This window comes from Trachemys scripta, chromosome 1, assembly GCF_013100865.1.
Source record: "Trachemys scripta elegans isolate TJP31775 chromosome 1, CAS_Tse_1.0, whole genome shotgun sequence".
NCBI lineage: Eukaryota > Metazoa > Chordata > Testudines > Emydidae > Trachemys > Trachemys scripta.
Window position 1 is genome coordinate 26,318,814 of NC_048298.1, and position 13,090 is coordinate 26,331,903.

At 41.4% G+C, this 13,090-nt stretch overlaps 1 protein-coding gene across 1 annotated transcript; it reads right to left on the minus strand.

Moving 5' to 3' along the window:
* Positions 1–745: 745 nt before the first annotated feature.
* On the minus strand, positions 746–12,866 carry SYPL1 (synaptophysin like 1). The gene is made up of 5 exons (XM_034766535.1): positions 10,336–12,866; positions 9,028–9,146; positions 7,412–7,616; positions 3,653–3,841; positions 746–2,180 (listed from the first exon to the last, which is right to left on the minus strand). Exons 1-5 carry the CDS (start codon positions 10,486–10,488, stop codon positions 2,049–2,051), a joined length of 798 nt encoding a protein of 265 aa, XP_034622426.1. The 5' UTR covers positions 10,489–12,866; the 3' UTR covers positions 746–2,048.
* Positions 12,867–13,090: the final 224 nt, after the last annotated feature.

Below are 13,090 nucleotides of genomic sequence, written 5' to 3' on the forward strand. Positions count from 1 at the left end.
CATGTGTGTGTGGCAGGGTGTATAGGATCATGAGGAGAGAGGAGGGGCATTTTAGGACACACTTTTCAATAGGAGTTTCAGACTGCACAGGGCATTTTTTTAGCGTGAACTGAGTACTACCTATACTTTAGTTTGACACTTGCGGCTTTATAATTTAGGCAAGAAACTTTCATTAAGATAGTGTAGTTGTATGTGTGTGTATGTGTGTAATATATAAAATATCATTAGGTTAAAAGAACATTAAGGCTACAAAGTCAAGCCCTGAAGAGTTAGGAAATGCCAGAATTCAGGGTACCTGAACAATTTTAATTCAGTCCCTTCGTGCTTCTGGGTGCTATGGTATCTGGGTGCTTCACATTCATCCCTAAACTAGGTTCATACTATACTCTGAAGGAAGCAAGAGTCCAATCTCAGTGTTCCTGGTTCTTTACTCACCCTATCCCAGTTTGTTCTGCAAATGCTGGGTCCCAATTAGTAGAGCCCTGTGCGGATACAAAATTTGTATCCGCATCCGCTTCGCAATCCACAAACATGGTCTGTGGAAATAAAGCAAATCTCTGCAGATTTGTGGGGAATCTACCAATTAGCTCTCTCCATCCAACTACACTACCCTATCCTGCATTGGCCAAGGTTCTGCTCTTACTGCTACATTCCATCAGGCAGCTTCTTCCTCTACACAGCCAAAGGTAGAATTTGAGGGAAGTCTGCTCACAGAAGCAAGCAAAATGAGTACATAGACTAAAAGTTACAGCAATCCATGTTTATTAGAGACTGTTCTTGCACCAGTAAACTTTTTTTGTTTTAAAGTCTTTACAGATGGAAAGAGACAATTAAGGCAAGACACAAAGATCAAGAGATGTATGTACCATTACACCTGTCCTGGCTTTGAAAGAAAGAAAGCTTATAGAAATATTTGCTGTTTAGAGTGTATAGCCCCAGTAACTGTTCATCATGGTGTCTGCAAACTTAAATATTTAGACATCTTTGTTGGACAATTCACATGGAGAAATAAATGAGGTAACAGTAAGTCAGATGTGTCTGACTACGCAAATCTCTCATGGGAAGGTTGTCTATTTACCAGGATCAAGATTTGACTATTAAACAAGTGTTAACTAAGACCTGTACATATTAATAAGAGACAACAGCTGGAGATGTCTGTCACTAGGTAGAAAACAGTCCTATGCACCTCCCATTGCTCTGTTTGGACTCATTTCCATGAATCAAAAACAATAAGTTTACTGATGGGGGTCAGCGTTAGTGTCTACAGTATCTCTCAAACTTACAACAATGCTTTATAGTTCAGACTTAAACAAAAACACCCCCCACCCAACCTAATTTCTTAACTCTTCTATTCCTAAATTATGCCACAGAAGTTTGACTTGCAGCTTTACTAAGTGTTTTTGGAGATTGTCCCAAATTATGCAGTAGTTACAGTGAACATGTAAACACCCAAGTCTCTAATGTTGTACTTGCAGACAGACATTGAACTGTCTATACTAGATTCCCCCTCCTCCCCCCAAAACCCCCCCCCCCACACCAACAATATACAAGAAAATTACAGAATGATGCCAGAATCATGCTACCAGATATGACTAAATTTTTTAGAAAGCTTATCTGTGCAAAGTTATTAGTAGGTAACCTCTGAATGACAAATTTAATATTGGAATTCCAAACATCCTAAGCTAAGTAGTTTTTTCAATTGAGAAATCAGTCACATTACAGAATCCAAATCAGTTTCTTCCCACAAATGTTAACTAGAACCACTTCCTGAAAAGGTGTGTATGTGTGAGGGAGTATTTGCCAAGATACTTAGGAGGGTCTGAACATTTTTAAATGAAGAAACTGCACTCATTTTAGAGTCATAATATATTTCAGTGTAAGATGCTTGAAAATTTACATCCATATTTCTGTGAGACATGCTTTAAGTACAAAGCATTAATTTGTTTAAACTATTAGTTACTACAAAAATAAACTGCAGTGACGCTAAGTTGTTGGCAGTAGGATGCAAAATGGATGCTCTTTATGAAGTATCCTCATCAGCTTACTAATTATATTCCTGTTGTTGGTGGATAGATTCCTGAGCTTTGGGGAGTGGAGTTTGATGGGTTATGCAAGCTGGTCTCCTTGTATACAAACCAAGCATTTCCTCCCCACAGAATCATGTTAAGTAATCCAAAAACCTAGCGGGAGTTTAAAAAAAAAATAGATTACTATATATAATAATATTAAACTCTTGTGGAGCACAAATTTGAAGCTTGCAAGCCAAACAGTTTGGCTTGCAACACTCCTTTAGAGATTTAAACCTGCAAAGTGTTTTAAATATTAAGTTAATTGATCCTCTTTCTACAGGGATCTACTCATTAGTAGGCCGATTTCTCCATGAGTTAGCAGTGAGAGTTATGGCTAACGAGCATCCTCATTATAGAGATGTAGGACCACGGTCACCAATATGCAAGGAATTATGCAGTTCCTCCATTCAGTGAATGGAAACTGCATGTGCTTAATCCCTTAATGCATGCCTGATCTCCACTGGCCTAGTGAGCAAGTGCCAGATCACTTTTGAATCCAGATTCTTACCGTTTAATACAATGTACTCTTGGCCACACTCCTTATGCTTTAATAAAGGGGGAGAGTAGGGGAGAAGCTTGTTATCCATCACCACAAGAATACTGCGCAATTCCCAGCCCCTAAAAAGAGCTTTCCTTAAGTCTTTTTGTTTTGGGGTATATGGAGAAGTTTGTAACAGTTTCTACAAAGGCCAGGTTCAACACCTAGATATAGAAGTCAGGCAGTATCTAGTTTACTCCTACCGGAGACACCACACATGAACTTAAAAAATAAATCCACTTGGGGCTTCTTCGCACTCGCTGAAAGTGGCTATGGAGAGAAGTAATGTGGAAGCTTAAGAGATTCCCAAATGACCCAATTTGCAGAAAGATGGCTTTCAATTACACAGATTTGCCAAGAACAGTTTTAAGAGGAAACAATTGTTACTTTGGTTAGTGCTTTCAGCAGCAGATTAGTCACTGGGCCCCCGAGGCCTGTTCTCAGGGGCCTCCGCCAACTGGGGGACCCCCAGAGCCCTGGGCAGGTGGGGAAAATCCCCATGCTCCCAACCTTGCTCCCCCAACCCCATTCCCTGGTGGCCATGCCAGGTGTGGAGGCAGGGGAAGCCCCTAGTGCCCCCCATCCCCAGCAGAAGCCGAGGGGAGAGAGCAAGGGAAGCCCCAGCACAGGGACCCAGGCTGCAGCCCCAGGACTGGAGGAGCTCTCGCTACCTGCTGTAGCCTGGGGCCACAGCGGGGGGACAGAACTTCTCTGGTCTTGAGGCCGCAATTTGGGGGCAGAATGGGCAGGGCCATGGGCACGGTCATATGTGGAGGAGGTGGAACAAGTGCAGAATAGGGACGGGACCACAGGTGGAAGGGGTGGGGAGGCCCTCACCCCACTTGCTATGGCCCAGGGCCCTAGGAAACCTTAATCTACCTCAGAGTGCTTTGCTTAAGGATGAATAGCATACGTGACTGGTAACCCATGATGGAATTTCAGTAAAACTAAAAATGGGCACAACATAGAATACCATCAAGTGTGTATTGCAAGTTCAGGTGCAATACAAGCAAGGTAAGGATGCTATAAGTCTTGACATACATACCACAGACAGATTCAGAGTTCCCATGCTGGTAACAGAGGCAAACAAACAAGTTACTCCTGGTAATTTGCAAGATGCAATTTCCTGAACAATGCTGGGACCAGTGGATATTTTTATATCAGTAAGTGCCTTAGCCCAGGCTGAAGTGCTGACCAGCCACAGAAAAGCAGCCATGACAGTAATAACCAAGTCCTATAACAAAAGACAACTGTCAGTCAATTACCACTTCCACAACAGAATTAAACACACTTTCCAGTTAAGGGAAAAGTGAAAAAATTTATCAGACTTACAGTCAAGATACAACATTGCATATCTAGCTATTAGACAGTGAGTGAGGTAATATCTTTAGTGGACCAACAAAGTTGGTCCAAGACAAGCTTTTGAGCTAAACAGCTCTTCTTCAGGTCTGTAGCTATTGACTTACCTGTGTAAGCATATTAAACCAATTTAGTTAGGCAGTCTCAGATACGATTTTTCTTTGTGAACACAATATAAGTTACAGAACCAGTACTGTAACTGACTACAGAACTGTCTACACCCCCCTCTATACTAAAAAGGCTATAAGCATCTAACTTAGCAGTTGTTGACTAAAATATGCTGGCTAGCATATAAAATTATTCTAATTCAGTGTGTATTATTCACACCATATATTAGTGTGCATTAAACACCAACATTAGGCTATATTACTGTTCCAGTAGTTGTGCTTAAACTTCCTATACCATAATCCTGTTCACTTATGCCAAGTATCCAAGAACACCTTGCATTTGCTGAAGCAAGCATTTGGAATAAGCAGACAGGAAACTTGTCAAAAATCAAGATACATTCGTTCTGTGTCTTAGTGCAAGTTAAGGAAAGATATCTTCACAGATCAGTGCCTGAAATGCTAGTAGAAAGATAAGGAACAAAACAAGTTAGGGAAGTGGAACAAACTGATGGGTTGGATTTTAGTGACGTGTAAAGAAGTGTGTAACTTATAAAGTCAATTAATACCAGCTGAAATGTGCAACTTGGGGAGCACCTTTTGTATAAGGTGAACATAACATTGCTGCATGGGACTGCTCTGGGGAGATTGGTGTTGTATACAACATTTTTCCTGTACCTACTACATTAATACACCTGACTGATACCGGTTATTTGATCTCAAGTATATTTCATAATGAACTAACCAAATGTAGTCAAGCAATCGACTGTACAATTTGTCAACACAGTTCAGATAGGATGAGTCCACTTCTCTCTAATTTGGAGGCCCGCACCCCCAAAAAGTTATTTAAAACATGGGCAGAACGTTAGGTATAGTTCAGTGTGATAAGTTATCCTAAACGTTCACCCCTACTTAGAACTGGCACAGAGGCTCAGGAGAATCAATTTGTGCTTGAGAACACAGTACTGATATTTTTAATATTAGATCTCCTGGTATACAGAGCTGAAAAATGTCATTCTGCTGTTTGAAGTGCTGCAGTTTTTAGTTGTCCATATGTCGACTCCGAACTATTCAGAGAATTGTCTATACTTTAGTGATGACCTTCACAAAATCCCCATGAGGCAGGAAGAGCGTTACTAAGTGTCTTGCCTAAGGTCACACAGAAAGTCTACAGAAAAGCAGATATCTGGGTTCCAAGCCAAGTCCCAGGCTTGACCCACCAGAAGAGCATGTCAATTAGGGGTATAGTTTTTTTACATTAATGCAGTTATACTGGTATAAGCACTAGCACAACATTACTGGTTTAAAAGGTGCCTTATAGTGATATAGCTTATTCCATTTTGGGGAGTGAAAAAAGCTATACCTATAGAAGTAGTTTTATACTGTTAAAATTGCATTCACATGTGGAGGTTTGCCATTTAACTATACTAATATAGCTCTTTCTAGTTTAGCCCTTAGCCACAAGACCCTCCTTTACAGATAGTCTCCCAGGCCACCAAGTCCTTTCACCGTGCCTCAGTTTCCAATTTGTCCAAATGGTGCCTTAAGTTTGGGTAGTAAAAAGTACAACTACTTCTAATTTTAATTTAATGTCCATGTTTTAGGAGGTATATCTGACCCCTAAATCTTACTGCCTTTAAAACAAAACAAACATGTCTCTCATTGCAGTGTGAAAAAGCCTGCACAAAGGAAACTGCAGAATTGACAATATCCAGGGAGCTGTCAAGTTGCCCAAAATATTTTTCTGTAGTCTTAGGTGTTAAAAGTAACACTAGTAGGGGAAATATTTTCATATTTAAATGAGATTTAAATTGACTGACCCTTTAAACTAAGAATTAATTTACTAGTTTTGCTATTTTAAGCAGCAAGAGCCAAAAACCAAAAGTCTGATTATAGCCACTCTGCAAAGATCAAAGATAAGATGACCTTCACAAGCACACTTAAAACATAAGTGTCAAACTTATTGCAAGTATTTCACACTGCAGAATTAGGCCTTCTTTCTGCAATCAGATTGTACTTGTGAACTTTGGAAACCACAAAAGTCCCATTGTCTCCAGCCAGCCACCATTGTAGACCCAACTGCAGAGTTAAGGTCCTATATTTCTAGTCATTTTATCTGCAGCAATCAATAGGAAAGCCTGTTTTCTGGAGCCATACTTGTAGTAAGATTCCCAATCTGGTAAAGTATTTAATGCCCATTCATGATTACAGCTGACTAGTCAGCAGATTTCAGTTAAAGAAGGATAATAATTTTAAACTAAAATTGGCTTAAGTTTTTATTTACATGTTAGTTCTTTAGCAATTTAAGACTATAAAATGGAAAAGAGAAGACGGTAGAGTGGAAGTTCTATACATTTCTCCCAGTTGTTAGAATTTCAAATTAGAAGTTTTCTTATTAAGATGTGCTTATCCGTACTGAAACAAAACAAGTCCAGGGCCACACTAATGTCCTTACTGTGATAAGCAGACAAGACTGATAAGCAATACAGTTGGTCTGCAGCCAACAACTCCTTTCAATATATTGAACTTCCACAAGTCAAGAAATCTGAAATGCTTTGACCAAGCTACGCTCCTTTGTCCAGTTTTGTAGTTTGAAGTCAATGTGACTTGTGTTATTAGGTGCATTAAAACAAGACACCCAAGTAACTTATCACCCTCCACCCCCTCCAAAAAAAACCCACCACAAACCCACCCCCAAAACAAATCTTTACAAGCCAAAACATTACTTTGTGTTTGTTTCTGTACCAAATTCATAGTAACATCATTGATTTAGTGACAGCACTAAAAAGTTACAAGTTTCAATAAAAGTCTATTTTGTTTTGAAATAATATTTTCTGCCACTTCATTGAGTTAATGAAGATGGCAGTATCAGGGGGTAAATCTAACACTTACGCACGTACTTAGTTTTTAGGATGAGCAGTCCCATTGAAGTCAGAGGAATTCATGTGAGTAAGTTACACACCAGTTAAAGAGTTTGCAGGATCTGTGCCTTAATCTTTGGTTTTCCTTTTCACTTACATTTTTTGTTACGTTTAATAAAAAACCCCTTCCAGTAAATAGCATTTAAAATGCCGTACCCTTTATAAATTTAGTTCGTTTATATTTTAATCTAACGTTGTAGTGGCAACAGTTTTCAACTTAATTTTACAAAGAAGTAACTTGATTTTTTTTTTTAAATCAGTGATGTTTAATAAACCCAAGTGATTTTAAACCATTCCACACTGTACCACTTGACAATTTAAGTTTAATGATTACTTAAACATGCCTGTGCTGAGCAGAAATCATTTTTCCTTTCAGTGGTTTTAAAAACTGACTAAAATAGCTTAGTGTTAGTTACTTACAATCAATGGGATTTTGCCAGTGTTCCGATACAGGTGCATGTACCCAACATATAGTACAAGGGCAGCAATACAGTAAAGGAATACCAAGACTGCAAAAGTAACAAAGAACTGTGCAGAAGAGGAGAAGTTGCCCACAAGGTGAAAGTCAGTCCAAGTGCCACTGCATCGTGTCGGATCTGGTGCACTAAACACAGCTGTATTCAACCTGTGGGGGGCAAAAAACAGTGCATTTTCCATAGCAAGACTTTGTTGCACAAGTGGAAACCTCAGTATCTTAGTGTTTTATGAGAACAATGCCATCAACACTCCCACTACAGAAGGCATTCTTTAGATGAATAAATTGACCAGCAAATCAAGTGGCATAATTCTCTCTCTCATATATATACACACACACACACACACACACACACACACACACACCCTCCCCACCTTAAAGACTTAGATTTTGCCACAAGACATATCACACTGTTTAAGCCACTCAGATTTGGAAATAAGCCTAATTCAACTGTACTTCATTTAAATTTGCCAGCCTAAGCTAAAACAGTTAGATAAGAGCTTGCCAGACAGAGGGCTACATCATTAGCTATAGGTAAATGCAAGTGTTTAGGCTCCCCAACAGTTCTGCTGAGAGATTCAACTCAACCCTCATGGGTTACTGAATGGACAGCACAATAGATTTGCCCCCTCAAAGGGATGCCACCTCTGGACATTGATTTGGGGCAGGGAGTCTTGCATCTTTTATACTAGCCATCAGCATCTGCTAAAGCTCCAACCCCACAGCCTGCTCTGCGCAGCTACAGCCCTCGAGACCTGTCAAGCAGTTTACAGGATTGAGGCCTATGTTTATTAGGACTTCTTCTGGATGCTGGGAGAGAGGAGGAAACTTCACTCTTCTTCCTTCCCTATTTTTCTCCTAACCTTGCTGTTTATATTTGACTGGGATTCCAATCGTGTTTTTTGGTCTCCCTCTCCTATTCCCATAGAAATATTGTTCTGTCTTTGCTGCAATTTGTTATGGGCAACTACCAAGCTTAATTGACTGTATTCATATAGAAATCAGCTGCTGGGGCACACAATGCCAGGTGAGCTTTCCTATTCAATACTTAAGCAAAATGCTATACCTAAAGGAAAAGAGTCTAAATTGGATCTCTCAATGGAATTAGAATTATTCAATAGATAAAATAGAAAGCATCTGTTAAAAATTTTAGAATTCCCTTAAAATTCTGTTTAAAGAATCAGCAATACTTTAATATTAGAGATAACATGAAGGGTAACTTTTTTTTTTTAGAGTCTAGAGATAGTTCTAATGATTCATGCACCACTAAAGTACATGCTTTCAGCTCATGATAGTCATCAGGAAGGTGTATGTATCAATTTGGCAATATAATTTCTTGTCCCATCCACATAATCTGCAGAGAGATGGAGACAAACATGCTTTCAGTAGTTAGTTCCCTGATTTCACAAAGGCAGACCATACATTGCAGGATGTTTGAATTAGCATAAGATATGCACTTAAAAAAAGGTAGAAACCCACCATAATATGGAGGAAACAAGTGAACCCAATAAAATTAGTGGGCAGTGGTTATGACAGTAAGGAAGTGAAAGAATAGGCTCACCTGAATGGATAAGCAAAAGCAGCTGTAACTGTTTTGTTCACAACACCTTTACAAGAAACTAAAATTGTAGTTGTACCTTTATAAACTCCACAGGTGGCAAAAATAAAGATGGAAAAAATCTATAGAAATTGAAACAATATATTAGTGCTCTCAGACTGTATGAAATCTAGTACAGTCCATCCATAATGGGAGGAAGACACCATTTATTCACGTGTATTAAATGATTTCAACATTCCCAAATAAGAGTTAGTGCATAGGGCTCCAGTAGCTAAGTTCTGATTCAAACAAGTATTGTCATTGCCACAGCATTTCTCTACAAGTAGTGCCGTCCGGTTTCACCAGAATTACTCTCTTTTCATTTCAAAGAGAGGTGGTTTGGATTTAAGCACTCCCCTAGAGTCTAAAGAAAAACATGAAACCAACTTTAACCCCAAAGTGAAAACTAGTAGTCCTTATTTTACCTTTTTGCACTCACCAACTTTAAAGAAAATAAAGAGTGGAGGACAAATAAAGTTTTTAGTTTTAGTTACAAATGCCTTGGATTAGTGAAACACCTAGAGAGGTCTGCTTTTAAAACAGAGAATTATTTTTACCTTTCACTGCCTTTGTTAATTTGCATCAGTGAAATAGCAAGACACATGGCAATTACCCAGAGAAACAGGGCCTGCTTCAGAGATGCCAGCCCCCCACAACTCCAACTTCAAGTCAGTGAAAAATTACCTGTGCTTAGAACATTATTTATTAACATTCCCCTCCCAACCTCCACTGCCCCAAAAAGCAACAACAAAAACACAGGCCCAAGACTTCTACTGACAGGAAGCAGTTTCTACATAGATCTTGGTCAATAGTTCTGGTTTCCTCTTCCCCACCCCAACAAACAGAAGACCCACCACACAAACACCCAGTGGCACAAATATGCTGCAGTTATATCAGTTTCTCTTTAAACAAGTGAAGCAGGCACAGCTCTGTCACAAATACCAGCTAAGAAGTTATTTTGTGGTGAAAATACTTCTAGTGGATAATAAGAGATTTGGCTAGTTTCTAGAGACACTACTAACTTGGAGAGCCAGGAGACCCTTCACCAACCAAGCCATGCCCAAGCCCACACCTGCAAGCACTTGGCCTCATCAACATCCCTACCCCATAGAAGAGGCTGCTGTTACCCTACAAGCCTAGCCCAGCAGGGGAGTTTGAAACCTACAAGGGGAATGGAGAGCCCTGAGGTGAGGGCTCTTGGCCTTTCACTCCCTTATGGCTCAGCTGCTCTAAGAAAAACCAACCCCCCAGCTCACCCTACCCCAGACTCACCCACTCAAGGACCTTAATGAAGCCAAGTGGCTCCAGCAGCGGGCTGAGGTTGACTTGAAGGCCAAGCATTTTCTGGGGAGAAAGATCAGTGAAGAAGGGAGAGACAGACAATGAGGCCTGCAAGCAACCCCCTGGCTTGAGCAGCCCACACATAAACCACTCACTGCTTGCAGCCAGAGAGGGGCCCTCTGCTGATCCCTATAGGGCCTGCCTGACCAGGCCCCGCCCAGCCACTCTCTGGAGCCAGTCCTGCCTCACCCCAACTGTCACCTCACAATGGGGCTGGGTGAGTGGCAGCTGCAGCTGGCCCCACCCAGTGCTAGTGTTGCCTCCCTATTTCAAGGCTTCTACTTACGTGGCTGAGAGCTGCCTAAGGGCACACTCTGGTGGGGAGAGCCTCACTATTGCTTAAAGGCTTAGGGTATCAGGATGGGTGCAAGGATCCCACTGCCAGTTAGGGCCCTTCTGTGGGCATGAGGGCTCTGCTGTCACTTGAGGCAGCCTTGACATATCCAAAGGATGGTAGAGTTAGGGTCACAGCCATTGTAAGAGTTGTCAGACAAAATCTGGGGGTGGTTGGAGCTTGTCAGACGCGGCCCTAAGTGAATGGGGGTGAGGAAGGCTGCTAGCCTGAGGTGGGGCTGGTTCTCCTGGCATGGGTGGCTTGTGGAGTGAGGGGGACATTGGTACTCCTGGGGTCAGGGCTGGCTCCAGGTTTTTTGCCGCCCTAAGCGGGGGGGAGTGGGGAGGGGAGAATGCTAGCCCTTGAAAAGAGCTGCCCCCAAAGGGCCGGAGTGCCGCTCCTTGAAAAGTGGTATTCAGCTCCAGGGGTTGAAAAATGCCACTACTACAAGGGGTGACAAAGCCAGCTCCATTACGGCCCCATCTGAGCCCTGTTTCAGAGCCAAACCTTGTGGGCAAAGTGAACAGCACTTCTCAGACTGGATGAAGGGTGGTAGGAGTGGAATAAGGGCAAAGGCAACGGCCACTGCAGCCACAGCTATAGAAGGAGTTGCAGGCAACAAGCTACTTCTTTCACTTACCTGGGCTCCAGCTGGATCCCAGTGACTGTGTGAGAACTGCTGGTTTAGGGGGCTCCCTATGGGTGTGAAGACTGGTGGTTCAGAAGCTTTATTCAGTCATAAAATAGCTGAAAAAAATCATCCCATGACCCACCATCAGCAAAAGACTGTGGGATTTGGATTTTGTTGGTTATGGATCAAAAAGTGGGGTGGAGTGGAGAGGCAGTCATGCTGCGACAGTCCACTGGGTAAATGTTCCAATGTCCTGTCCCTTGCCTTCTCCAGCTTAAGGAGGACACATGCAATAGCTGCCCAGCCTGGCAGCCTCCTCACTTTTTTCCTTGGCTGGCATCTTCTCATTCACTCTCACTTGTGCCAATGAGCATAACGACTCTCTCACACACACAACATAGTATTTGAAGTCACATAATTTATCCCTGTGTGTCATCACTTGATGTACTTATCCTTGCGAGATACGTGCCCCCACTACAGCTCATAAAATGAATAGAGTAGGATCATTTGACATTAAATGCAAGTGAGGCTTGATATTGTAGTTGTATTATTCTTCTGTTAGTATCTATAAACTTCTGTTGGACTGATTTAATTCCTGGCATGCCAGTGTTGTTATTAAAGCAATGCTGTAGATATTCCCACCCTTGGGAAATTTTAAGAAAAATGCTATTGTAGACAAAACCCCCAGGTGAAGAATGGCTCCTTTGCATTTGGCCTCAGCTCTGCTTACAAAAACCTATAATGGACTTTGGTTGTGCACCTCTCTGCCTGGTGCCTCCAGCAGAAAAGAATGGGCTAACTAATATAGCCTCACAATCCACATGGGATATTTCCCTGTGACTTTTAAAAAAGATCTTTCCTCTGCTAATCCTACATTCTACCCCGGAGGTATTTTGGCAACATATACTCTATGTCTTCAGCATAAGCAACACAATTTTGTGCAGAAACCTAAATTAGGAAACCTAATTGGTGACCTAGATACTATTAATGGAACTGCATTTATTAAAAAGCCTAAACAAAGACATTCATCTTACAGAGTGCTGTAAAGTTTGCTGGATTCAGGCTCAGATATTTAGTGGGAGTCAGTTCCCAAAGCAAGGATCTGCTACTAAGAAAGCCCTGTCCCTCACTGTCATTGGCTTCATACCCTTGTGAGACAGATTGCCAAAATGCTTCCTCCAAAAACATATCTCAACCTCTGAGATAATGGGGACCCGAACACCTAAAATCTTTTTAGTTTGCGACCAGGACCTTGAATTACAGCTAGCAGCCAGTATAGAGCACTGGTGTAACATGTTCTTCTCAGTCTGTCCTGCTCATTTTGAACTAGCTGAAGCATTTGGGTAAGCCCAAAAGTAAGTTTAAAGGTAAGCCCCAGGAAGAGTGTTGTTAATAGATGAGCCTCGGTGCTTAATTTGTAGTGCAAGAGGTGCTGGGGCTCAAGTAAGTTTTTTACTTTCATAACTGACAGGGCAATCCCAGAGATGCTGGGGCTATGAACTGCCAAGCCTAGAAGTGCCGGGGCTCAGCCCTGGCAAACTCTGGCACAAATTAAGCACTCACATACCTAAATTATTAAAACCAGCTCCTGGAAAGTGGCCATAATATCAGTCACTGTTAATTTAAGGGATGGAATACATCAAATATACGTATTTTCATGCATTATGGTAACTGCAGTGAAGCAATACAGTAGGGCAACTTACTCCAGCCATTGTCTAATT